Raw genomic sequence first — 27,453 nt, forward strand, 5'->3', positions numbered from 1 at the left:
AATATATATAATTAATTCACAGAGATCTGCCCAGCCTTCCGTTGCACTCCCCCTGTGTGGCCTGTTAAGCACGGGGAGCTGCCACACCGAGGGGTCTATTCACCAAATGGAGCTTTAAAAGGAGAGTTATGTTTCAGCTCCTTTTACTTCATTACCCATTGTGAAGAGCCAACCCAGTGACCTTCTTCTGCAGGAAGAGCTTGGCTGGCCTTGCAAGGTACAGATCATTCAGTGTAGGTTCTTCAAAGTCCCCTCGCCCGTTGACTTATACATTATACAGGGCCAGCCGAGCCCTTTATTATGGAGAAACGTGCCAATGCCGGCCCTTCATAATGAATAGCGAAATGAGTAAAAACCACATATAGACACCATGGAGGCCAGCAGCACTCCACACAAAAAAATGAGCGGTGGTTTCCAGTAAAAACCTTCTGACTTAATGCATCTCCAATATGGCAGACTTCTTATAAGTCATGCAGTGCACAGGGCCAGCTCAGACATTAGTTTGCCCTTCATAATGCGTAGTGGTCAAGGAACTTAAATGTTCAACTGTCCTGGAAGCTCCCAGTTTAGTGAATAGACCCCCGTGAGTTCAAATCGTTAACATTTCTGCAAGCTTACTTGCAACTTTCCCCTAGTTTTGCTCAGATTACTGTTGTTCGTCTGATGCCCTGTGTGTCAAAGGCGGCCCTTGAATCTTAATGTCTACGGGTCTCCACCGTTCTGCTTCAGAAAGTAATTCTATTTATAGATAAGGTTATGTTTGAAATGTATATTTTCACAGTAAAGTGTGAGGCTGAAAGCGATGTGATCCAGCACAGAGAAATATGATGTCTCACCCTGGGGAAGAAGGTGAAACGTAATACCGAAAAGCCCATTTTCCCACAATTTATAATAGTATCTTCTCTCTTGGTTACCAGCCAAAGATTTATATTAATAAAACACATTTATACGTGTTAGGTGCACATTAAACCTGATCTGTGTGGTTGGGTTGTTGTGCGGGGAAGCTGGTGGGATCAGCTTGCTGTCTCCACCAGCAGACGTCTTAACTCTCGCATGGGTAGTGGAAACACGAATGGAATGGAAGACTGAGCTGCAGGCTAATTCTGTAAGGTGAAACGTGTCATGTCAACATGACATGTTTGTACGGGTCCCTATTTCCCTGGCCAGGAGCAGTTCTACGTTGTTCTATGATCTCTACGGCAGCCGTGTTGCTCTGTGGCTGGAGAACCTCGTTATTAAGATGGCGTAGTAAAAACAGGGTTGTTAGAAGGCACTGGTATACCTAGGATGAAGATGCGGCTTACCTGACACAGTATTTAAGATTCCCTGTTGTATTAGAGGAACGCTGTCTGGTATTTCACAGCTGCTCTTCTAAAGGGGGGCAGCCAAACCCCAAATACACTTCCATTTCCAAAATGTTGACTACATAATACACTTTGGGTTCCATAGAGACATTTCATATAGTTAAAGCCATTGCCAGCTAGGTAATTGAGGCTGTATTTATTAACACAATGCATGTATAATTATTAAACGTGTGCTTTTTATGGGGGGTATTGCATACGGACCCTGGTCTTGTGAGACAGATTGTCAATGATTATATATTGCGTGCCTTCTTTTCCTGCAGAGCTAATCTCTGAAACGAGAACGAACTTGGCTTTATTTTCTACCCAGCAAATAAAAACATCTGCTTTCTGTGAAAAAGCCCGGCCTATGATTTAATGAGAATATACCATTGCTTTCCTGTTTTCCAGCCCAGCCACGCATTAGCCTATGAATAGTTACAGCCAGGTAGTCTGTCTCAGCGGCCGTACATATTAAATTCTTTATGGGAGTTTATTAACAGGAAGAAAAACAAAAGCAGGGAAACGCCAAGCATCGGTTTCTTACTCAAAGAGTCCATAGTCCAGAGTAAAACCGAGAGGGCAGAAGGTAAATGGAGCAGCTTCCCATCAGAAGTGGTAGACGAGTGAAAAGTGAGTGTAAACATGAACAGGGTAGGTCATCAAATTCTATGAACTGTATTACACATTATTAATAAATACATTGCAGGAACAGCTTGACAGCCCAAAGCACTTGGGTGTGTTATTTACAAAATTCAGCCCTTAAAAACCCTTTTTCGCCTCTTTTATACAAAATGATACCACCGTTGCCTTTACGTCCCTGGTGATGGCAGAACATCAATAAAACGTGGGTTCAGAAAGGGCAGAGAGCCCATTACGTATCATCTAGATCGGTGGGGCTCTCCCCGTCGTTAGCCACCAGCACCTCTCTGTTCTCGTAGGTCCAGAATCCATTAATATCAATGAGAATGCTGCACACCGTGTCACCCTGGCCACTCTGGATCAGATCCTGGAGGGTAATCCGCAGAGGGTCTTTGGGCTTAACCATGTCAAATATTTCATCCTGGCATTAAAAACAAATTGAATTATATAATCTCACACAAAAAACATCTTTAAAAAAAATAAATACTAAATTACATGTTTAACATTTACGATCCAGAAAATGTTTACTTTCAAACAAATCTGGAAATGTTATTTACAGGAAGGCCACTCATATATACAGATGAATTATCAGAGATATTCACCTTCACATCCTGAAAGGAGACCGCTTCCTGGTTGTGGATTTTCATTTGTTCCTGGATATCCTGCCATAGAGCAGACAAAAGTAGATTCTCCTCAAAACCATACGTTTTTCACATACATTGCAGGTCTATTCACGAAATAAATCTAAATGTCTTTTTCTGACATCCGAATAATTATTCTTCCACGTTTGGGTCAGGCAGCAATTGTGATGGTGGGGTGAGGAGAAGGGAAAGAATGATTTGCGTATGGGACAGATGCAGTTAAAGTCATAAATGAAGCCAGTGTCTGTATGAAACAATAGGACTTACTCGGAAGAAGTAGTTAAGAGAGAAGACATTCAGACAGCCTTTGTTCTCAACATCTAGAAGCTTGAATATATACTGTAACGCTGCCGGCTCTTTCCTATTCTCCAAAGCCAAAACAAAATCCAAGTATGTCTTGTAATCCTAAAGGGGAAAATTATAATAAAAAAAGCAATCACTTCACATAATGTTCCCATAGATTACACAGATGGGTTTGATTCACTAAACTGTGAGTTAAGGTTAAAATGGGGTGAGGCGTAACATTTGATCTCAGTGACTACGCGTCATTAAGAGATAAGCCTTAAAGAGTTTCCCTGGCTGGCTCTGAAGACTGCATGGTTAAGGGGGAGCCTTCGCTTTTCCCCAAACCCTACAGCTTATATTTCGGTATATTACATAAACATGTAATAACGTTTATAATGCATACGTCAGACTATTGACAATATGGATTCATAGCATTTAGTATGGTACGAGAACCTAGTTTACAGCCGGATAAACTGCTTTAATTTTAAGCATTAGCGTGAGATTTTTTATTATTATATAGAATTTACTCTGTTTTGCTTATAACTAGAAGACACTTTATTACCGACTCTGGAACCTTACCATCTCCCCATCGTACGTCAGGCACTCCTGGAAGACTCTGTCTAGGAAGACACTGGTCAATGTTCCGGTACCATAACGCGACAGCTCCTCTTTGCTTAACATCCCGTTGTGATCCTTGTCTAAATTCAAGTACTGTCCTGCATTGCCATAAGGAACAAAAAGGTACACAAAGCAAAAAAAAAAACAATTGAGACTGTTTCTTTACAAACAGGGATGTTTTCTTGTAACTCAAAGAGGATCTTGCTGCATAAACCGAGCCCAAAAACTATGCACTTTAATGTAGATCACAGCTTGGGGGGGGCTTCTGCCTTAAAGACTTTTGTCCCCCAACTTTGGACAATGCATATAAAAGTGCCAAGCATCATTACATAGTGTCCTGTCAATAGAGGATCTGGGTGGCGGGTCTGCTTTAAACGAGCCAATGCCACTTACCATACACTCTTAGTGCAGATGGAGCAGAGAACCAGTTCGATTCCTGACTCTCTTTTGAAAGTTCCTCATCCCGCAGCTAAAAAGGATAGAGAAAAAAAAAATCATGAGGATTTTAGAGGGAAGCACATGCAGGTATGTATATTCTTGGTTTAAAAAACACTTACCTCTAGCAGATCATCGAGGAAGCTGCAAGCCAATATATCTTGAATTTTTATCTTTCCTAAAACACAAGTATTTTAGCTAGTTATAAAATATAATATATATATATATATATATATATATATATAAAAATACTTTAAAGTGAACAGAACGGGGAGACAACTTTTCTTATGGTATATAAAACCTGGGTTTGTAAAAAATGATCACAGATCCATTTTATTGAGCCATATAGTCTAGTTTCATAAGCAAGAACGAACAAAAATGCGTGAAGAAAAGGCTCACGTTCTGCAGCTTCCTTAGTTTCAGATAAATTAGCGGAAGGAAAGTATTAGGCGAGTTGGACGCAGTACAAATTAAGTTACCTGCAGGAATCGTGGTTTTCTTTAACCCTTTTACCTGTAACCTTGCTTTTATTTGTGTTGCCATACACCAGAGGGTCCTGAAATGGAGAGACCTTGATATGCGGTTACCTGTTCTCAGCGGATCAAGGAAGAAGAAGAACTTTCGGACCGCCGTGCACACGTAGAAGGAGTAAAAGGATTTTTCCAGTCCGTCCAGCTGCGGCAGAGTTGGAATAAGCTCGAGGATATAGTTCTCCAAGTCCTGTCCGAAAATAGAAGAACTTCTAAATAGCTTACTTCGGCAAAGGTAAGGCTCGTGGCAAATTATAGCAAAACTGAAAATGAACAATTTGGTACACAGTACTCTGAATAATAAGGGAGGAGAAGTCATGCACATGCTGTAACAAGTTAAGATGCCTGCCCTTATAGATGATAACATGGGCTAATTACACGCACTGAACATGAAATACGGACATTTTATTTATTAAGATGACAGATCCGTTTTAATAAAATGAAGAATGTACGTACCGATTCCCTGAGGTACCCTTGTCCAGCCACATCATACAAGCTTAACCCTATCCTGGTCTGGTGCAGCCATACTGCAAGAAAGGAAGCAGTGCATTAACACAAGAGATGAAGTCCATTGGATTATACGCAGTCAGTTTTATTTCTAAACCAAACGTATCCATTAGACAATCAGTGAAGTGTGATTGCAAAGTTAAACATCTTCTATAGCCTTGATCATGTGACTGATACGCCATAATAGGGTATTATAAAGATGGTACTTGGAGCATGCACTTATATGGAAAATGAGTTTTAGCAAAAATAAGTAAATCTGGACTCACCCTTTCGCATGACGTAGTTGAAAAATTGCATAATTGAGATTCTGCCATAGGGATCATTGTGGATAAGTTTGCTAAAGACTTTTGGGGTGAAAAATGGACTAAAACAAAACAAAATAATTATTAAAGCAGAAAGCAAGAATAGCTGATATTAACCATATGTCTAATTAGTAGTCAATGACCTCTAATTTTTGTAACCCAATACATTTTGGGCTTTGTTATTGTAAATAAAGTTTCATCTCGTAAGGACAAAGATGTTTAACATCTTTTTGCACTTAAATATGTAATTTTTTTTTATTTTTTTTTTTAATATAATTTTTGTTGACTTGGTGTCATCGGCCTGATCTACCATTTGTCTGTAGATGCAAAATAGTACATTCAAGCTACGTTTAAAGCTACATTCACTGATCCACAGACACCGAAATAAACTCACTTGCACTTGAGCCCGGCCTTTTCACCCACAGTTATGAAGTCTACATAGTTGATCATGGCTTCCTCTCCAAACAAAGGTGGGGACTGATGCTTGTCCAGAAGGAACCACAGATTCTGAAAAGCAAATCATTCCTTAAATACGTGTTTCGGTTTTATAAATAAAACGGGTTCCCCCCTTTAAATCTGCAAGTTTTTGGTCTATACTCGGTAGCGCAGACGTAAACGTTAAGACTTAATGGTTTAATTACAGCAGTAGAAAAATCCTTTTAACAGCCTTTAAATTTGTGGGCAGGACGCTTGCTTTTTTTTCTGTTTACTATTTTTTTTCTAACCGTGATCATTATTTCTGTTGTGATCCAAATGAGTGTATACTAAAAGGTTCTGCAAGCATATAAGTCAGACGATACCCTGATCCGGAGTCCATCTACTCGTTCTGAATCCCATTTCTACCTGCAGTTCCTCGTTGTCTAACAGTTCTCTGCTTTTGCGCTGCAGAAAGACGGCTCGAGATTCCTCTCTTAATTTTTGCTGCAAAACTTCATCCTCAGCTGGCAACTGTGTCAAAAAATAAATAAAGATCTGAGGATTAGAATAGGGCTAGCATGGAACAACCCCCCGATCAGTGTGTTTCCAGTACTTACCCTGTAATAGAATCGAGGGATGTTCAAAGCGCTGGATTCTTTATTGCCACCTTTCCACTCTGTGTAATATTTTGTGAAGAGCTCCATTTCTTCATCCTTCATCTCCTGCTCACTTCTTTTTTCTGATCAACACAAAATGTATTTTATATACTGATTATCAAGGAATGGTATGTCATGCCAGTGAACACCTTTTAAAGACCTGTAAATCAAGGTGGTAAATATTTTTCTCCTCCTCTGGAACCCTGGCATATGGATTTTATTTTGTGTCATCTAAACAAGCTTTAGATTTTACTACATAAAACCGGAACAGGTGAGAGCCCTTCAGATCGGACGCGAGGACTTGTCTCACTAGGAGTTTACACGACACGCGTGAATCAAATGATACATATGGAACGTATCCCAAGCTCTGAAATGACCCAGTTCAATTATCTTCACGCTATCTTACCTTTGTGATCTCGCTTCAGTTTCTCCTTTAGGCTTCTCTTCCAATCCATCCTAGTCTTTGTTAATCTGCAAAACATAAAGAATAGTACACACACATCCATTAAACTATATAACAGGGAATATTTCATATTTCAGGCTAATGTAGGCTTATAGTTCCTGGCAGAGAGAGTACCTGCGCATAAATGCATCTAGAACACAGTTTGGAGTCACTGAGCTTGTTTTCATGGAAAACAAGGACATATCTGGCTAGAACATAATTGAAAAAACAATTGGATCATTTAGCCTTTTAAACTTGGATCAGCAAACACAACGTGCTGTTGGAACGCAGGAGTGATGGGAGTGATAAAGAGCCTCTTTACTCCCGTGAAGAGATTCCATTAAAAAACACAGCCGTTTCCAGCTACAATAGTCATTTACAACATTAACCCTGTCTGCGCTGGATTTCTGATCCATTTCATGTAATTTTATCGGACAAAATTGGCTTTTCTTTCCCAAGAAAAGTTACCCCAAACCTTTGAACTGCAGCTTATTTACCTGTCTCTTTATTCAGGGCAGCACTTCACCAGCTCTCTCAATGGCACTGCATCAAAATAAAGCCCTCATGTCCTCAACAGAAACAGCCCCTAAAAACAAGGTGATAGATGGGGTGTTCTAATAGCCAAGTGCATGACAATCCTTAAAGTCTTGTGCCTTGCCCATTCTACCCCCCGTGTAACCGCTACAGTAAACGCTAGTTACTAAGGAACAGCACAAACGTCAACTTCCTCTGACAGGCTGCGGATTTAAACGTCATATGCCTGCGACACAGGTTGTCGACAGTCGCAAACCACCTCTGCTTTCGCGATCGTAAGCCGGATATACACGAAAGCCGCTACAGCCGCACAGCGCATGCGTATTACAGTTCTACAGGGAACGTCACGTGAACGCGCTGCTTGGAACGCAAACGAGAGGTCGGATTGGTTAGTGGTCTTTGGCGCACCGGAAGTGCTTGCTTTCTTGTCATTGCCATGAGAACGTGTGTGAGAGAAAACTAGTTTATAGAATCAGAGTGGCAGCCGCCTTGGAAACGACGTTGTTAGATTAGGACTTTGATTGGTATACCTGGCCTCAGCATGGTGGATGGTGTGAGTGTGAGGAGAAATAATTCATGAAGAAATATTGTTTATTTTTTTTCCCAAAATTATTATTTAATAATTTTATTGATTTATAGAATTTCATTCAGGCAAGGGCACTTACAACCGAATAATGTTATCTTTACAGACATGTTGCAGGGTTCTGTGTAGTAAGGCACACATGACAAAAACATACCTGTGCCGGAGTACGCTACGTTCCTGGTGTTCTAAGACTCAAGATGGCGTTCTTATGTCTTCTCGGAACATAAGTACATCGTTTAGTGTTAACGCTTCCGTCGATAAGGGAGGCGCGCCCCAAAGACATCCAAAAATAAACCGAAATAAAGCAAAGGGCTCCCCTGTTAAACCCTTCACAGTGTTTTCCGCAGGAGCGTCCAAGAAAAGGTCCGAGATGCAGCCGAAAGTAGAGGCGCGAAATGACAGAGAGCCGTCTTCCAGAAACTTCCAGTCGTCGGTCCCGTCTACACCTTTGCTGCCCAAAGAATGGAGCCGGGTGAAAGAAGAATATGGCAGGATACAGGGGTTTGAAGAAGTCATGATGGCGAAATTAATTTCAGGTGAACGTCACATCGATGTTGCCCGATCGCTTTTGACTTTTGCGGGGAAGGAATCGTGTGGCATCAGCTATAAATTACTTTTGAGATACTTGGCCTTGTGCGTAAAGCAGGATCAGGTGACCGAAATATACGACGTGTATGATTTGATGAAGGCGAAATTCAAGTCTTTCGATACTGGAGCCTACAGCTTGTTTATTAAAGGATTCAGCCAAACCGATCGCTGGCGAGAAGCAATCGCTTTGTTGGAAACTATCAAGAAAACGGTCTCTCCTTCCTCAGGAAACTATAGAGATTGTATTAAGGGGGCTGTTGAACACGGAGAGGAACAGTTGGCATTAAAGCTTTATAAAGAGATGCTGCAGAGTGAATTAACACCGTGTGATGACACCATCCGGTCTTTGTTTAACGCGGGCGGGCGCGTACACACCAAGTCTTTTAAGAATGAGCTCCTTTGTATCCTGGATTACTTAAGGGACAATCAGATCTATCCTGGGGAACCTCTCATGGAGAGTATAAAGTCTTGGTTCGAAAGGTAATTGAAGCCTTTGGATTGTTTGGCCAATGAAAGCAGATAACGTTATGAAGTCAATGACAAGGCTCCTATAACATTTCAGGATGAAGTTCTGTTCTCATGCTTACGCTGGATGCAATATTAACATATAGGGGTAACTTAATACACAACTTGACCAGGCAGTAGGTAGCTGCAGCGCTCCAAATTGGACCCCAGCCCATAGTAACATATTATTTGTCGGGGCTGCGTCCTCCCCATGAATAGGAAGTCATAATGTTTAGGAGTTAAATACAGTACTATGTACATTACAGCATTAAAGATAAGTGGGTCTTAATTTTGTTCCATTAAATGCCCCTATCTAAAACCCTGTTGAGCGCTAGTGTAAGCGGTCATGTGATATTTTATGTTTTCTGCACCAAGCTGTTACTTTATAGCAACTCTAATGAAATATTGTTTACGAAAAAGTGATACATTGTGTGTGCAATGTTGTAAATTCACATATTTAATACTTTTACTTTGGTTTGGGTTTTTAAATGTCATTTTTTTTTTTTGTTTTTCAGTATTCCTAATGAAAGCTGGACAGGACAGGCGAGCAGCGCCACCCATAAGTAAGTGCCATACATAGAGAAGTAATATGATTCAAAACATTAAGACAGAACACGGCTAATTTTCCTTGCTATTAACTGATTTTTCTCCATTATATATTTAATGACGATCAATGTATTCTTATTTACGCACATGAAATCCCCTTATTTTTGAAAAAAATGTTATTCCTATTTTTTAACATAAATGTTGGTGCATCCCACCAACATTTATGTTAAAAAATAGGAATAAAAAAATAACACTACCCATAGGATGTCAGGGCTTAAACATCATTAAGTAGTATGCCTTTGTTTAAATTACTTACAGCGGCCACTGTCAGGCTTGCGGGCAACAGCTGGAGTCCATTCATCTGAAGCCTGAAGAGTACGATGTGTTAAAGGATGTCTTCCTTAACAGTGTTATCAAAGGACCCGACACCTTCCGTAAAACCACACCGCAGGTAAGATGATCTTCTGTGTAAATGTATAATGTATAGTTCAATCAGTGATTTAACTATGCTTTATGCAGGACTATGGATTATATTCAGATGTATTCAAACATCAGAAACACTTTATAGCAGAAAGTAAGCTCGGTAAGGCGAAACTGCAACTCTCCTGCCAACTCCCTCTTTAGTGAATAGACCCCAGAAATAAGCCTTTTAACCACTACTAAATCACAGCCAACTGTCTAATGTTACTCTACGTTTTGTGCTCCCAACTATTTAGCACATAATTCCATGAGTACCTTTTTTGACAGATGATTGGCAACGAATGCATTGCTGTTTCATTCATTATGTATATGTAGATATAAAGATAAGCGACACATCAGTATAGCTGTAGGACTAAGCCGAGTCAAATTTATTTTGTGGACAGCAACTTCTTTCTAAATTCCCCGTCTTGTGAGATTTCGTCAGAAGGTGGCAGTGCTGTTACATAGTTTATGTGACAGACGCGCTTTAAATTGTGCTACTGACCAATTTACAGTGTACAATAAATCAATGCACCATATTTATGCATGGCTTTTAATGGGACAGGTTACTGTCTCGGACACCCTCTTGAAAGAAGTACTCCGTGAGGAACCCTAACCCTCTGAGTACTTAAATATGCATTCTTTCAAACGAAAATACTAAAATACTGGCATAGAAGTTTCAGCCCTGTTGCTGCAGCTGCCCTCCTCCTCCATGGTCCGACAATTCTAACCAATGGTTTTCCTGTTTGGAACAGCTGAGTGAATGATGATCAGCAACGCTGTAACTGTTTTCAATGAACGTGGCTTGGATAGGACCCCGGGAGGAATGTGTGGTGCGCACCCCGTAATCTAAATTAGCTTCCAAATCCTTGTGTCCCTCTTTCCCTGATGTGACTAAGTCACATAAAAAAATACTGATGAAGCCCTCTGACGTAGCTACTCGTTTAACAGATGCCTCTGCATTAAGGTGTTCTCCTTTGGCCTTTAGTAATGTTGGGAGGTACGATGATTAACTTCTTTATTTTATTGATGTTTCAATAAGATGGTAGGGGAACCCGGTGATTTTATTGCTTGTTCATAAAAATCACCTTAAGAAGCTCGCCTGAATGCACCCAACATTAAGGAAATAACCTATTTGTCCTTAAAAGAGGCCAAAATCACCTAACTTTCTCCAATTGTACTCCTACCCGTAAAAATCACTTTGCAGGTCATTGGTGCCTGGACAAAACTTAAAGGGATGTTCCAGCCATCATATGCGTTTGATGCACATGATAGCTGAGTGTCCTCTTCAAGTTATCATTTTCACCATTGTTTTGAAAAGTAGGTTAAATGAAAGTTCCAGGGGGTTTCCCTGAAACACTGGAGCGTCCCTTTTAAAGTACTTTAGTATGCGTCCTTGTCTGTAATCCACTTTTAGTTCATCAACATTGTGACACGTAAGAAACTTTTACTTTTTGCAAAAACAGCCTACCAGGCCCTCCTTTTGTGTCACGTGACAATTATAAATGGCGAATATAAATGAATGAGACTGAATTTTATCAGTGATCTGGCACAGGGCACCGAAGGCAATGACTCAATGTTTGCAGATCATAATATGTCAAGTAATGAAATTAGACATGGTTGCTAACTCCCTGCAGAGGAATTTAGACAATATATGAGACTGGGCATTAAAATGGCAGATGTGTTTCAACACCGAAAAATGCAAAGTTATGCAATTGGGGAAGAAATATCAACACCCCAATTATAAATGCAATGGCTGCTTATCAGGGGAATCCAATATGGTGAAGAATCTGGGTGTACTTGTTGGTAGACTTTCCATCTCAGGCAGCTGATGGAAGTTCTCGTGTATAGAAAGGGGACTTAGTGTACGGAATAAGATCGAAATATAGCCTTCTGAGAACGATAATATCATACCTTGAACACGCAGTATGGGTGCCAATTGACTTCCCTTTACTCAGCCTGATTAACTATGGACTCCAGTGACGCCGACATCTTGACAAATCCAATCATGGTAAATATCTCCCCCTAAAGTATTGCTTGAAGGTGGAACGTCCCCCCACAGCCCAGAAAATAAAGGCCAGGCTTTGCAATCCTTTTAAAACATGGTTTGTATTTTTTTTTTTTAATTGTATTAAAATTGTATCTATAAACTGGGAATCCCCAAAATCTTGACTTGGTCACAGTTTGGATGAACACTCGTTGTGTATTCTAATCAAAGGGAATTACCAAGCATACAGATAGATACTGGATCGACACAGTAGGGGAGAAATAATAAATACAAATTCTTGTATTATGCCTATAATACCATCCATCTCATGGTTACGCTGCATTACTGAACGATGCACGGTGGAAGAAAATGGTTTGTACTGTAACCTAAACATAGGAGGATATCCTTGACCTAATAAAAGGATGTGATGCGTCTCTGAAGATAGCTCGTAAATATGTCAAGAAAGACATTCCAGCCTTTACACATGGCTGCCAAGGTTATGATAATGTCGTAATGGGGCGTTTTGGCGAAAAACCCGTAGAAGGATCCTTACACGGTAGGTGCCTCTTTTCTATGGCCCATCGCGCTCCTTCCATTCACATTTACATGAGTGCGGGATTACATGACCAGTTGTACAATGGCTCGATCACGCTGTTTCTAGTTGCCTTCCGGTTTTTGGATTTGAAAGTCGCCCCGAGTGTTTTGTTCCAGCTCGATGGATGATATACAGAAACCAATTGACCACCAACTGGTGAGCAGCGTATTAGACCTTTCAAAAGCGTGTCCTCTGAAAGGAGTCTGTGGTTTTTCTCTAAATAGCACAGCCCTTAATCCACCTGAAACTTTCCCAAGCGGCCCCAGTGAAGCAAAGAAAAGGCGAGGAAGAAGCTCTAGACCTTTATATGCAAATAGGGGCAGATACCATGTTGTAAAATCCCAGGATAAACATCCCCATCCTGTAAGTAAGATCGCTGCTGTAACAGGAGGAGGGCGTTTGCAGCTGCGTACGTTCTGCATTTCACACAAGCGTCCCCCCTTTTCACGGAAAACCCTCTTAAGCTATCCTATTTTACGTGGTTAGTGTTGCACAAGCTGGTTTTAAAGCGCTGTGTACGGTAATATCGGTCAGAATGGTCAGAAACCTGGTTTTATCTCGTTTTGTTCCTCTATCTACAGTCCTGGAGGCAGCCCTTGTTATCAGTCATGTTATTTTGGGTGACTTTCCCGGCTCAAACACCACACTGAGCTGCTGCTTTATGGCTATGCTAATGAAGTCCGTTCCTCAATAGAGTTTCATTAGGCAGAGTGTCTGGCTGGGTCATTAAGCCTGAGCCATTCTATTGTTTCCCACAGGCAGTATGATAACGATCCGGGCATGCAAATGTCTAATATGCAGCTGCCTAAAAACATTATATTTTGGGGCAAAAACGAAAACTGTTGTTTTTTAAACGCATAATATTTTGAAAATGTGTTTTTTCATTTGATAATAGGAATACAAAAACATTGGCAGGAATTCCCCTTCAATTTGTACATAAAAAGGATTTCTTTCCAATGTGATTTAATGAATTTGGTGAGGGCGCAAGGCGATATTTCTTTCTTTTTGGGGTAGGGGGGTTGTTTTAAAACATACACTCTGAAGCAGAAAGGGTTAAACGTGTGCATGTAGTTGCTGTAGATAATCTTAACTGACATCTCGGTCGCAGCGATTCTCCTCCTCTCTTAGTTTTGTTTTCATATGAATTCTTGGACTTCCCCTTGTTTTGTGGACTCCGTGTCCTCTCCGCCAGAACATTGTTGTGTGCGCTCTTTGCTTTTCCCGTGGCTCTCTCTTTTATGCCAGAGATTGTCTCGCTCCTGACCTAAGATGAGAGTCATAGCCGCAAGCGTCTGAGGGTATATTATATAATAATCTCCCTTCTCTGTGCCGGGATGCATCGCCATACCTCCCAAATGCCCCGGTCAAGGAGGGGCAGTCCTTCTTTGGACCTAAATGGCTCTTTGCCCCCCTCTTTCCTCCCCAATGTCCCTCTTTTCTAGGAGAACTAAGGTAGAGAGGTGGGAGACAACTCTGTCTGCCAGTCTTAGCTTGCGTGACGGCCACCGGAGTTGGATTCCACGGAGTTATGGGAGTTGTCTTCGTAGCTCGCCAGGTTTATCCAGACTGTTTAAATTATAATGTTCTGCCATGCTGGGTAATAATAAATACCCCCAGCGTCATGCCGAGGTGTGACTGCCCCAGAGCAAAGGGTCCCTTTAGATATTTTGGGACGTATAGCATATATGCATATGTAGCTTGTATGAGAAACCATCTCTCAATGGGGTAAAACCTAAATGCAATGTTTGCCCCTTAACCTACCCCTGTCACCTACGGGATTTACCAGAATGTCGTTTGACTCTTACACGCTGTACTTTTTAAATGGATTGCTGAAAAGCTGCTAAGGGGAGTTCCCAGAGAAATTTTCCTGCCAAACTGGTTGTTAGTGGTTGGCCTGTATTGAACTTTTCTTTTTCTCACCCCTTATGAATATGACCATGCGCTGGCCCACAGGATCACTCGGTCTTCAGCCATAGACGTCTTTACGTTAAAGGGTTTTATCGGGATGGGGGTCATATTTCTTCTGTAAGTAGGGTACCCGGCAATGTCTGCTAAGTAAGTTACTTGAAGTAGAAGAGCAGGAAAACTTCCATAGAGTGTTGCGTAGTCTTAATTAGATTCTCGTTCCTTGAATGGCCTGTAATCATGTATCAAAAGTAACAGCCGTATAATAAAGATAAATTGTTTTATTGCAAGAGTAACTTGGAACCAGGAAGGAGAGACGGTTTTTAGCTTCTTTGCGGCCTATTAAGGATCCAGTAGTCCCAGAAGTGGCCAGTGGTTACCTCCAGGTGTTGACAAACTTGGTTTGGATCCAGGGGCCATCCAAAAAATGTAGGCGCCGGTATCTTTCCTTCCAGCCATGCTTTTATTAATCTTGGCCTGTGTTTAACCTCTTGATATATTTAAAGTCTCGGTCATATCTCCCCTCCCTGTTCTAAGTAGATGCTCAACTATCATATATCAGTTTAATCCAACAAATTATACGTTATATAAAATGTTATATTAGTCATAATTAAGAAATATGTCCCATTATAAAGACAACGAATAAAGATATGTCACAAACTCTACGTAATAAATAATATAAAAAGGTATTATGCAAACAGCCGGCTCACTGTGTTCTGTGGTGGCCGGCAGACAGATGTAATTTAGCACAATATTCAGGCACATGTCTGACCTATAAGTCTTCTGAAATGTGTCCATCTGATGGTCCGGTCTTCAGCAGTGGTGAAAGTCCAGCAGTATTGAGACTGGGGATACTGGATCAGGGAGTATAACTGCATTTAATCTTACAATGGAGTCCTTACATTTTCTTTAAAAAAAAGCTCAAGAGGTAGGACTTGGTCAACTTGCCTTTAAACATCTACAAGTCTATGTTTTACTGGAAGAGGAGATCTCGGATAGGGGGCAACGTCCATCAAGCTCCACTGACCATTCACAATCATCCCACATTGTGGGTGACATCTGGGATACACACTATGGCATTCTAGCCGCTCTGCGCTACATCTTCCACACTTGCCTAGCCCATCGGAAATGTAAGGGCTGCTGGGTTTGTGTGTCCCTGGGAGGACCAGATCCCAATACTCGGAGGGAAAGAAGCCGTATCCATTGCCTGTCTTTGTAAAGAACGGGCTGATTCTTTCCACGGGTTGTTAGGGTTGTACAGTTGTTGCAGGAACCTGTTTGCTTGTTATGTTGGTTGTCAGGCATCTCGGGGATTTCAGGCAAGCGACATACGGCACGGGTTCCTTATCCATACACACCTGGCTGTTTAGCGTAAGCACCTTCCTTCACACGCAGATCCTGGGGATTCCCCGATGACTCTTCCTTGATGTGGCAGAGAAAAATGATTTCAAAGTTCGTTTTTCGGCTCATTGCTTAAGACCTTGTCCCCAGAAACACCAGCTCACATTAAAGAACCACTCCGGCCATCATATGCATATAACAGCTGAGAGGCCCCTTTAAATGATTTGGCGCCCCCTCTTGCAGATGCATGGGGAGATTAGGCATTCATTTTAGGAGAAGTTGTAGCCCTGGAGCTGCAGCTTATCTTTAAGGTGAATAATTGGTTAAAAACAATGCATATTAAAGTATTCAAAGTATAACCAAATTTGAGGACCTGTTGACAGCATACCAAATCAGAATTAATAAAAACAAAAAAAGATGGGTAAAGCTATCAAGCTTTCTATGGCTATGTCTGGTAAACAGCAGGACCAGATAAAACTACACAGCAGTGCATATGGGGGAATTACCGGCATACAAAGCACACGCAAGGGGGGCACCATGACCATTTAAAGAGAACTCTGACTCCCTTTAAACATAGGTGAGCAACTTGGCACAGTCATGTTGGTTAAGTCTCTCCTTTTGGTTAATGTAGGAATTTCAAGCTGTCAACCGACAGCCTTTTACCTGCAGATACTGCTCATTTCTGTATCTAGTGGCTACTTCCAGGGTAAAGGTTGGGAATGCAACCATGTTGGCTCCCACTGAATGAAAAAAGCTAGGAAGCCAGCGAAGTGAAGCCAAATGCCGCTGCAGAGACTTTTTTTTTCACGGAGGAGTAGTCTTCAAGCTGGTGGGGAATAATGAGGCTGCTATATCTTACATAAAGAAATAGCAAGCTTTTAAAAATCATTGCTTTTCTGCATTTGTTACGGGTTCCAGAATAATACATCACAATCATTGCAAATGTATGCATTTCTACCCATTCAATGCCTCTCTTTTCATTCCACCAGGAGCTGCAAGATTTTCAGGAGTTTGTTAATTCCCGTCCTCCGTATGATATTGTTGTCGACGGACTGAATGTCGCTCACATCTCCCCAAAAGGAGTACGGTCACAGAATGTAAGTTTCAACAAGAAAAGTTTACCAATAATCTTGTTAATTGTTATAAAAATTTGTTATGTTTTACCCTTAACTGATCGTTCACTGATCAGCAGCATTTGATTTTCCTCCATCTGGTATTTGTGCACCGTATACAACAGAAGTCTTGCATTTACATTCAAACAATATGAACCCACCAATGGCAATAATGTATAATGATACTAATGGGTTTAGAAGCCATATACACAGAAGCCCCCCCCATACCTGGTTGGCACTTTAAGGCTGTTTTTTTTCTGTTTCACACTTGAAGACAAAGATTTGCAGAGAAAGAGAACTGTTTCTGCACTTCTCTTTCTCCATGAATCTGTCTGCATTATTCTGGCCTCTCGGAGTGCTTCTGCAAAAATGCCAAGCCTCTCCCCGTTCCTCCAATCAGAAGAGAGGGTGTGCCTAGAGGCTCCACCCTTTTGCGGAAGACCTGGTTTACAGAGAAGCGGACGAAGAAAGAAGACACGGAGAAAGAAGAGAGAAAAAAAAAAGAGGTGGCAAAAGAAGAAACAAAGCTGCAGGGAAGGAGACAAGGAAGCGGCCGGCGGGTAGACGTTAGGGAGACATCGAGAGCATGATTGAATTAGTGTGTGAGAACATGAATGAGGATGAGTGACAAGAAAGTTTGTTTCTGAATGCGAAAAGCCCTCCGAATTTCTTCTGAAACAGTAAGGGGAGGAAATGAAATTCGTTCTCCGGAAATGTATGTGAATCATTTTTAGACCATTTGCACAAGTCTGTTACATTGTAAAAATCCGAAAGATTTGGCACACCAGGGATTCTAACATAGTTATTCTCATCCTTGTTGTGAGTGTTGAGTGGTTTCAGTGGTTTGACCTGTTACACGCACAACCTGTTAGACTGTTTCAGGTAAAGCAGAATCTCAGGCAAATTAGATAAGATGGAGTGGAAACAAATGAGCACTTACTGGTGCAACACTAAAAATAATGCTACCTAATGTTACAGATTAAAATGTGCAATGCGTATGTATTAACCCCCCCCTTTATGTGTACACCATCGGCAGAGACATGTTAACTTCCTGTTGTTTGCATTATTCCTCCCCATTAAGTTTTCTGTATTAGTTAATGTGTTGATCGTTCAGGCAGGATGTAGAAAAGAAGAAGAACTTCCTTCTGCATCTACAGACCTCAGCTTCCTGTAAAATGATATCTCACGTCTAACATCATCTCCCAGACAATTACAAGAATTGACAAAGAAAAGCCCAAGCTGTGCCAGAAGCCGTAATGGGAACAGTTGCACATTAAAGGGACGATTTATAGTCCCATATGGCCCCCCAATGAGGAATACGTATTAAAGCAGGCCCCGGACTTACCATCTGGCAAAGGGGCTGGAAATATTATATACAATAGCCTTCTGATATTTCTAATTATCATTTTTCCTCTGTATTTCTTTTCACTCTTATTCATATAGATAGGGATATCCCACATTCATAGTATTTACCCCTCTGATGAAGGTGAAACGCGTTAGGGCAACCGTTAGAGAAATTCTGTGGATAACAACAAAAAATGTGTTTTATATAAATTATATTGTATTATATTTATTGGAAATAAATTCGTAATTTCACGACCCATCTTTTGGCTCCGACACCTATTATAAGAAAGGCGGCTCCGCGCCACGTTGGCCTAGGCCAGGGCCGCCTTTCATAAGCAAATATTTTTGTGTGAATGAATTCCAAAGGGCTGCTTAAGTTATTTGTGTCTATATGCATGCGTAGATGGTGTCTCGCCGAACTGCATTGTTTTGTATGTCTCACCCGAGCAGCACTCGCACGCACGCCATGTTTTGTCGACATAGTGTGTGAATCAGCAGGTTTGGGTCCGTGATTCATTATTGTAAATACTCTTGTGTTGCCATAGTAACCATAGTTCTTGTCGTCATTCTGTATGTCAGACTTTCCTTTTCAAAGGAGTGGCACTTAATAAATAAAACACGATTCTTTTAATGCACAAAGGGAATCCCGGGCTCAGGACGTCACGCTATACAAAGGAAAGCCCGGCACGCGTCGCGCGGTTTCACATTCCTAGACTAGGTTTTGTTGAAAATCACAGCGCGTGCCTAGAAATAATGTTCTGGGGTTCATTTCCCAGAACGTTTCAATCTGTGGGTTTAAGGAAGAAAAAATGATTAAAAATGTTAAGTTTAAAGCATACGTAAATGTTGCAGCAACCAAATGCAGCAATCTGGGGTGGAAAAACCCACAGTGCAGCTGGAACCAGTTTCTCATGTCGCGCTCGCACTAAGAGACCTGCAGGGGGTGCCAGACTGCAAAACAGCCAACGGGGATTTTCCCAACGAAGGGCTTGTGAGGCCAGATCATTTATTTGTTGAAAACAATTTTACTTTTTTGTTTTTCTTTTACTTTTATAACTTTTTTTATTATCGGTTATTTTAGCTTTTCTTTAAGTCTTTATTTCAAGAGAGGAAAAAAAATGTGTTTTCTTTTCACTCCCTTCTCCCTGCCTGCTGATCGCACAGTGATCACGATGCAGAGATTTGCAGCCCTGCTTTGCTGATCTCTGCCTGTGACCAATGTTCCCTCTAATTTTTCTTGGGTGGTGTGCACAGAAAATGTCTGTTGTGCAAAATTTTTCCCAGAGCCACAATTTTGTGCGCACAATATGCTTCTCCAGTCCATAGAAAGCGAAGTTGGTGGAGCTGAAAAAAAAATCACATTGCATGGGGGGCAGAGCTATATATATTTCCAACCCATGGTCTATTTTAAAGGTGAAATTCTCACTGCAAAAGTTAATTATGAGCGAATCACGAGCGGGGGCTCCGGGCTGCATAAAGGATCAAAATATATATAATTATTTTTTTATTGGGAAAAACTGCATAGCTTCTGTCGTTAGGCAACCATTGACAGTAGTACAGCATAACACCTATCACTATATACTGAGGCACACATTGACTGGGGTACAGCATAACACCTATCACTATATACTGAGGCAGAAATTGACGGTGTTGCAGCATAACTGCTATCATTATATACTGAGGCAAATATTGACAGTGGTGCAGCATAACTGTTAGTATATACTGAGGCAAACATTGACCGTGGGGCAGCATAACACCGATCACTATATACTGAGGCACGGACTGACGGTGGTACAGCATAACACCTATCACTGTATACTGAGGCAAACATTGACCATGGGGAAGCATAACACCTATCACTATATACTGAGGCATGCACTGACGGTGGTACAGCATAAAACCTATCTCTATATATTGAGGCACGCACTGACGGTGGTACAGCATAACACCTATCACTATATAGTGAGGCACAGCACAACACCTATCACTATACATTGAGCCAGACATTGCCAATAATGTAGCATAACCCCTATCACTATATACTAAGCCAAACATTGATGTGGTGTAGGCCTACCGCTTCAGTGTCTGGCTTAGTATATAGGGATGCACCGAAATGAAAATTCCGGACCGAAAATTCAACATTCACTTGACCGAAACTGAAAATGACCCCCTCTTTAAAAAAACAAACAAACAAACCCCACTTTATTAAAAATAACACACCAAAATTGGACAAAAAAACCCAACAACAATATTATATATATATAATTGCTAACAGCAATCACACTCCTATCATGCCCAGGCAGCCAGTACATGCTGGAACCTGGGCATCATATTAATGTGATTACAGCCTCACAAGCGCACAGCTTAGAGGGAACACTGCCTGTGACCAAGGAGATCCATGATATTTAATAATATGTATTATTTTAATATGTATATGTCTAGTCCTGTACGATTCCTTATTGCCGATCAGCATGGTCTTCTCCGGATCAAACATTTTGTAAAGTGAATATTTTATTTTTCTCATGGCAAATTTGGAAGTCGATGAGGACGTGAAAGTGGCATGTGCCGTTTAGGTTATGAAAAAGCTAAATGTCAAAAAGCCCCGTGAATTACAAGCCACGTTTTACCGGTCACGTCCAGGAAATGAAATTCCCCTATTTAACCAACAATGTTGTTCTAAACTAAATTTTTTTTTTGTAGACAGTCTAATACAAATAAAAATGAATTTCTACCTGGAACACATTGTGCCGTATGGCGTAGCTGGCGTTTAATTAATTTATATTTATTAACATGCGCTGGAATATTAGGATACTGAGTGAGTCGCCAATCGAGAAGATGCTATCAGGTCCTAGCAGTGATTATTATAATTCAGAATACTTTGAACAATCTATTAAAGGGACTTTAAAATTGTCCCTTTTGCAAGTGCATGGGAGTGATTCCGCAGAATCCCGCCGTAAGCATTTCCCCCTTGCCCTTCTTGATATGTTTTCCGGGGCAAATTCACCTGTGTGTCCATGTGATGTATTCGCCCCCATTAGGTTCCAATGCTGGCTTGAGGAACGCTATGGGCATTCAGACCTGTAGTGGCGGAAAGTGATCACATTGATTTCAATGGTTCAAGCAGCCAATCGGTAGCAAGAATCCCCTGAAAAAGGAAGAGTAAGTACCCCTTTCTTCCCCTGAAAGCCCCCCTTTTAGGAGAGGCTTTAGGTCCGCGGAGGGGATGTTCCAAGGGTTGCAGGAATGGATCATCCCATATGGATTTTCCAAAAATATCAGGCTATATCCATACTCAAGTTTCTACATTAATAATACTCAATTAAGACATCTTCTCACTGCAGATAAAGGCTCCCTTCTTCCTTCTTGCTCAGGTTTCCTGGTGGTTTCCCCATGTAGAAGCTATTGTTAAAGTTGGATTTAACACTTCCACTTTAAAGGTCAATGGTAATGTTACTTTAGAGTAATAGTATACTTCTACTTAAACAGTTTGTTGTAAAGAGCCCACTGCGTGGGTGTAGGAAATGATTGCTGCCCACCGACGCGTGGCCTTCTGAGAATCAAGACAGATTATATAGCGTTAATGTAAGTTAAACTGTTCTACTTACGGGTCTCCATGTCATCGTTCTGTGCGTTGAATGGACTCCACGAGCCTCCTCTTGTAGTCACAGATTGCAGGCACATCTAACTTTTGGGAAGATTTGGCCCCGTTTGGATTAGCACAACGTATAGACACAATTTTGATCCCCAAACTCATACATACATGCATGAATACACACACATAAAATGTGTGTGTGTGTGTGTGTGTGTGTACATGAATGTGTGTGTTTATATATGTGTGTGTGTGTGTATGAATGTGTGTATGAATGTGTGTGTGTGTATATGTGAATACAAAGTTGCACAATGTTTGCTGAAATTCTGAAGCATAAATGATTTACCTTTGGACCAGGGCTGTTTTAGAATGTGGAATGTACCTATACGAATGTACCTATACGAACTATATTTGATCCATGGTGGTCAGTGACGCACAAGCATGCCAAGCAGCAGACATGCCATCTAAAAGTTGTCAGGAAAGACTAAAGGATCTCAATATATATGGCTTAAAGTTAAGAAGAGAGAGAGGGGATGTGATGGAAACATTTAAATACATAAAAGGGATTTAACCAAGAACTCTGCAGAGTCCCTTATAGCCAAAGGAAACTTTGGGGGAATTGTTAGAATGAATATAAGGTAGTAGTCATGGCAAGGAAAAACAAACATTAATAGCCCACATAAACTATTGTTTCGCTCTAGGTTCTAGTTAACTAAGCGGCGTATTTGTATAACTCATTGAGTAAAATGTTTCATTATGAAATTGTATGAAATGTGGAAGACTTTGCAGATCTCTGAATGACTGTTTTTTTTTTCTGCACATCGGATGTTCTGTAAGAACGGTGCATGTGGGATTTCCCCTGGGTTTGCCAGCGCCTTAACTGCATTGCCCAAGGCACGCTGACAGTAAAAATAATTCAAAAAAGAAAAGATTGTGAAATCACATGCTTGCGACTAGAATAGACCACACTTCTGATTATAGAAGAAAAAATGAAATAATGTCTGTGACCCCCACAGAGATAGCTAAAAAAAAAAACTTTATCCATATATATATATATATATATATATATATATATATATAATGGCTGCCTGGCCCCTTTAAATTTCTGTGGTGTTAATTTTACAAACACATGGTGGGGATTCTGCTGAATATTGATGACCGGACTTCATTACAATTGCTGTAAAGAAAAACCTGTGTGTGGTGATTGTGCAGGGAAAGTTAATTAAAGTATGATTGGCATTAATGTTTTTTTTCCATGGCACTTCTCCTTTCAGCTCCTAGATGTGGTGTCGAGCCTGGCCAGCGGGGGGAGCCGCGTACTGGTGCTGGGAAGGAGGCACATGTTGCAGGACTCCCGGGTATGGCAGAGGCGGCACTTGGACCTGCTGCAGCAAAGAGCGGACTGCTTCTTCCTTCACAACACGTGAGTAGCATATAATGAGCCTGTTTAGGTATGCTCTCCCATGTAGAATGTCAAGCACTAGGAAGCTGTGCCCATGTTCCTCTTCCTGGTGTCTTATTTTTCTCCTTATTACAATAATAAAGACTATATCCTTGTTATTCATTTCCATTTACATACGCATTATCTTGTTTCAAAACTGATAAGCACGTGTGTGTAATTCTCTACTGTATTTTCTCATATTAATTTAGAGAAAAAGACTACCCTAAAGGAAAAATTTTTACTAGTAAATATTAATTGACATGTAAACTCTTTATTTTATATTTAATAAAAACTATGATTGAGAAAAATAAATCTATTGTTTTTATTTCCTTTTATCTGCCCCAGTTATGCATATCTGTCCCCAGGTTTTCCACTGTGCCCCCCCCCCCCAGTATGCCCCCCCGGATTTACTCTGCTCTGCTGGCTGGCACTTCCGCCGGGGCTAATCGCACAGATGTCCACCGGCTGCCAGAGAAGAGGATCCGGGTCCCCTGCAGCGCTGCGGTGGATCTAGATATAGTCAGACCTCTATTTGAGGTTGGATCATAAGATGACCTGGAATATAAGACGAACGGTGGTTGTGGCGGTATCTGCTGGGGTACTTCCTTGGAACTGCCCTAGGAATTGCCCGACATAGATACACCGTTGCTTAAGTATACATTTAGCTGCGATATGGAACTAACCCACTTTTTAAACCACCTTCCGTAGGTGGTAGATTGTAGGAGAAGTTTTGAAGAGGAAATAGTGTCTAATCTGTAAAGACTGCAAACTCTTTAAGTTTTCGTGTAACATTCATGCAGCCCTTTTTTTTGCCATCTCTCGAGGCTTCACTAGGCATTAAATATCGCCCTAGTTTTGTTACTTATTTATAATCCTGTTGATTCTATGCTGTGTCCACAGGTCAGAAGATGACCCTTTCCTGCTTTATGCCAGTTTGTACTCCGGAAATCATTGTTACTTTTTGACCAGAGACCTAATGCGAGATCACAAAGCCTCTCTGCCTGACCCTCAAACCCGACGTCTTTTCTTTAAGTGGCAACGGGGACATCAGCTGATAATTCCCTTCTATGCACCAGGAAGTAAAGTTTATCTTCAGGTAATCAGAACGTAGCGCCCTCTACTCACCCTGTGTGGCACTCGGCCTCAATCTGTACCAAAGCCCAGTTACCTCCTGAAATAACTTTTCCAAAGGGAATCTCTCGAAAAGGAGTTTTCATTGTCTCATACGTAAGAGGGAATGTCAAGTCTGAGATAAAACCTTTGAGTCGAGCACTGCATGATGGAGTGACAACCTAGGTGAGCTACCCCTGCATGAGTTATAAAGCATAGTTAAAATGGTGATTTAATTGTCAATAAATCTCCCCAAACAACTACACGTTGCGCAGGGCTAGCTGAATCTTGCTTACAGGAGAAGGTATAGTACTGTCAGGGAGTTGAAATGAATGCAGATGGAGTCTTTAGTTTGTTATTGGAACAAGATAGAAAAAAGATCTCTGTTGGTCCAGTAAAAGATCCCTGCGTAGGTATTTCAGCCAGAACCGTTGCTAATGTGTATAAAATCAAGCGCATGGACAGCCATCTCCACAGACAAACATTGGCAGTAGAGTGGATTGTACTGAAGACCTCAGTGACTTTGACGACTGGCAAAGGTGGCATCCTATGACACTGCCATGTTTAGTTTGTGTGATTTCTGCCCTGCTAGGTCTGCCCCGGTCCACGCTATTATTGTGAAGCGGAATCGTCTCAGCCGAGGCCACTAAAACTGCAAAAAGGCTAAAGAGTCCAGCTCTGTATTGGTGGCCATGGTTTTGGAATGAGATGTCCAACGTGCTCATATAGGTGTGATGGTCAGGTGTCCACATACTTTTGGTCATATAGTGTATCCCAGTCAACTCTTCTTCTTTTCAACCAAAACCACCATATCCATTTGCTTATTGTAAAGTAATGAACAAATCGAAATGTTTCACTTACCTGCTGTGTTCCACATTAAGATTAAAGTAAGACTGAGAAAGGAGGTTTTGTGGTTGACTGAGGATCACTGGAGACCGGTTTCAAGAATACAACGTAAAAAACAGAATCGTATGCAAATAGTCACTTACATGAAATAGAAAGTCACTCTTCACCCATTGTGCTTCTGTTTAAGATTTACTCTTTCAAAGTCCGTTATATCCTTACATACTGTTATGTACATCGGGTTGAAGTCTGCCTCCATCACCTGTAGGCAACTCAAGTATAGTTTTTCTCCAAAGACGTGTTGGAGGTAGACATACAGAAAGTATTTAAATAGGATAAGTCTATTAACACCTGTAAGTATGAAAGGACCACCATAGTTTGTTCATGTTGTAAACATATAGAGCAGTGAAGGCCAACCTATGGCACACGTGCCACAACGGGCACACCAAGGCCTCTATTCTGGCATGCTGAAAAACGTTCGCCGTCACTGATAGAGAGAAACTAGTCCTGTGTTTAAGACAGTCCAGTCCTGCTGTTTTGCATGTAGTCTAAGGGAGAACATAGGCAGGAATTGGCCATGTATTAACTTTGAAGAGCAGTTCCACCAGTGGAGAAGAATGGTTAGCTGGATATGCACAATAACTCTTTAATTGTGCATATAATTGTGTTAATTGTTAATCTACTTTAATGGTTGACTGTTTCCTCACTTTGCAGCCCACGCGGTGTTATGATACTATACTACAGAGTACGGATCTCTCCTGGCACGTTCCTTACGATAAGATGGGAGTCACGAGAGCTACATTTGAAGTGCCTGAAACCTGGCTGTGTCTACAGAAGAAACTCTAGAAGGGGAACTATTCTCTACGACCCAATTGTCTTGGGTATTTTTCCACTGTCCCGCGATAGCTTGACTCATACACATCTGACCTAATTTACTGGCCTTCCAGTGATCTGCCCAATGGTCTGCCATCCATTGTCCTCTGTTATTGTGACTTCACTCCGAGAAAAAGTGCCACCTGCTTGTTTTGTATGGGTTTTTTTTTGTAAAAATAACGGAACTAACATTTCAATAAACCAATGGATGTTGAATACTATGCTCGTTTAATCCTTGAAATGTCTGCTAATTTAAGTCTGATTTGGAAAGTTAACTTGGGAGGAGATGAGATCCAATTATTTAGACCTTTAAACATTGCTTACAAGGAACTCAGCGTTGTTACATGTTATTAATCACAGACATCCGTATGCATCGAGCAGGGTTGTAGGATGTTGTGTTTAAATTGGTCATCCCTGGAAATTCTCCAGTATAAACGTATGATCTCTCGTTGTACAGCTCTGCGGAATATGATGGCTTCTTCAGATCCAAGACCCACCATCTGATGCTGCATCCTTTCACGCAGCCGGATTTAACACACATTATACAGGCAAAGCTATATAGGCAACTGATTTGAAGAGATAGTAAACCGAGGTGGAAAACGATCCCACAAAGGGTTATTTAAGTTATACTATGCATTGTAAAAAGTAAGTAACCAGCTAAGTGTCTTCTTCAGTTCCTTTTATAGAGTGTGCTTAAGCAGGCGAGGTTTAGAGGTGGGTTGTGGTTAAGGCTGTATAGGAACCGGCAGAACCAGCATTTAGAAATTCTATTTTCAGAATTAGGACATATGTACTGGAGCCGACCCACACTGGCCATTGGGAACACCATGTACACATACCTTTATCATTGCTCCAATGCTTTAATGAGTGACTCCCTGCTGCCACGCGCCGTAAACTCCTGTAATTTATTCATAATTATACTCTCCCTTTTCTCTTCTTCCGTCATAAATAAAAAGTTGAAGACCTCAGAATTACCACTGGTGTGACATCATTTACCCATCGGGGATAGCAGTAGGGTTGCCACCTGTCCACCTTTGATCTGGAGAGCTCCAGAATCAACAGGTAAATAGAGAGTCCCGGATTTACCTCTTTATGTCTCGGCAACTACTGGGCCGGTGGTGGGAGACTGGGCAGCCTTTGGACAAGTTTCTCCAGCTGGGTCGCAACACTCAGAAGGGTCCTGAAACACTTGAAATGTTGCGCTACTGTCTGTGGTCCAAGGCCAACTAGACCTACGGCCCCAGCCACAAAACAGGGAACCCATCGCTCTCATGGACGATCAGG

At 41.3% G+C, this 27,453-nt stretch overlaps 2 protein-coding genes across 3 annotated transcripts; one reads left to right on the forward strand and one right to left on the reverse strand.

Moving 5' to 3' along the window:
• Window positions 1-1,548: 1,548 nt before the first annotated feature.
• Window positions 1,549-7,584, reverse strand: PPP2R3C (protein phosphatase 2 regulatory subunit B''gamma). The gene is made up of 14 exons (XM_053474594.1): window positions 7,313-7,584; window positions 6,780-6,844; window positions 6,335-6,456; window positions 6,144-6,248; window positions 5,695-5,807; window positions 5,265-5,362; window positions 4,948-5,018; window positions 4,549-4,681; window positions 4,084-4,139; window positions 3,920-3,995; window positions 3,488-3,624; window positions 2,891-3,028; window positions 2,585-2,644; window positions 1,549-2,403 (listed from the first exon to the last, which is right to left on the reverse strand). The coding sequence occupies exons 2-14, from the start codon at window positions 6,826-6,828 to the stop codon at window positions 2,215-2,217; spliced, it is 1,347 nt and encodes a 448-aa protein (XP_053330569.1). The 5' UTR covers window positions 6,829-6,844; window positions 7,313-7,584; the 3' UTR covers window positions 1,549-2,214.
• Window positions 7,585-7,771: 187 nt separating this feature from the next.
• Window positions 7,772-26,390, forward strand: PRORP (protein only RNase P catalytic subunit). Of its 2 annotated transcripts, XM_053474591.1 has the most exons (8): window positions 7,772-7,902; window positions 8,268-9,000; window positions 9,540-9,587; window positions 9,889-10,021; window positions 16,847-16,954; window positions 23,177-23,325; window positions 24,244-24,439; window positions 26,011-26,390. In XM_053474591.1, exons 2-8 carry the CDS (start codon window positions 8,303-8,305, stop codon window positions 26,140-26,142), a joined length of 1,464 nt encoding a protein of 487 aa, XP_053330566.1. In that variant the 5' UTR covers window positions 7,772-7,902; window positions 8,268-8,302; the 3' UTR covers window positions 26,143-26,390. The 2 variants fall into 2 exon arrangements, with proteins under 2 accessions (XP_053330566.1, XP_053330564.1); XM_053474589.1 differs by having other exon boundaries at window positions 7,884-9,000.
• The last annotated feature ends 1,063 nt before the right edge of the window (window positions 26,391-27,453 follow it).

This window comes from Spea bombifrons, chromosome 9 (genome assembly GCF_027358695.1).
Source record: "Spea bombifrons isolate aSpeBom1 chromosome 9, aSpeBom1.2.pri, whole genome shotgun sequence".
NCBI lineage: Eukaryota > Metazoa > Chordata > Amphibia > Anura > Pelobatidae > Spea > Spea bombifrons.

Excerpts from the sequence above, each read along its gene's own strand:
- PPP2R3C (XM_053474594.1), bottom strand. The coding sequence starts at position 6,828 with ATGGATTGGAAGAGAAGCCTAAAGGAGAAACTGAAGCGAGATCACAAA. Across the intron at positions 6,249-6,334 it reads TCCCTCGATTCTATTACAGG|TTGCCAGCTGAGGATGAAGT; the intron begins GTAAGTACTGGA and ends TTTTTGACACAG. Across the intron at positions 5,363-5,694 it reads AAGGCCGGGCTCAAGTGCAA|TCCATTTTTCACCCCAAAAG; the intron begins GTGAGTTTATTT and ends GTTTTGTTTTAG.
- PRORP (XM_053474589.1), top strand. The coding sequence starts at position 8,024 with ATGTTATCTTTACAGACATGTTGCAGGGTTCTGTGTAGTAAGGCACAC. Across the intron at positions 9,588-9,888 it reads GCGAGCAGCGCCACCCATAA|CGGCCACTGTCAGGCTTGCG; the intron begins GTAAGTGCCATA and ends AATTACTTACAG. Across the intron at positions 23,326-24,243 it reads TGCTTCTTCCTTCACAACAC|GTCAGAAGATGACCCTTTCC; the intron begins GTGAGTAGCATA and ends CTGTGTCCACAG.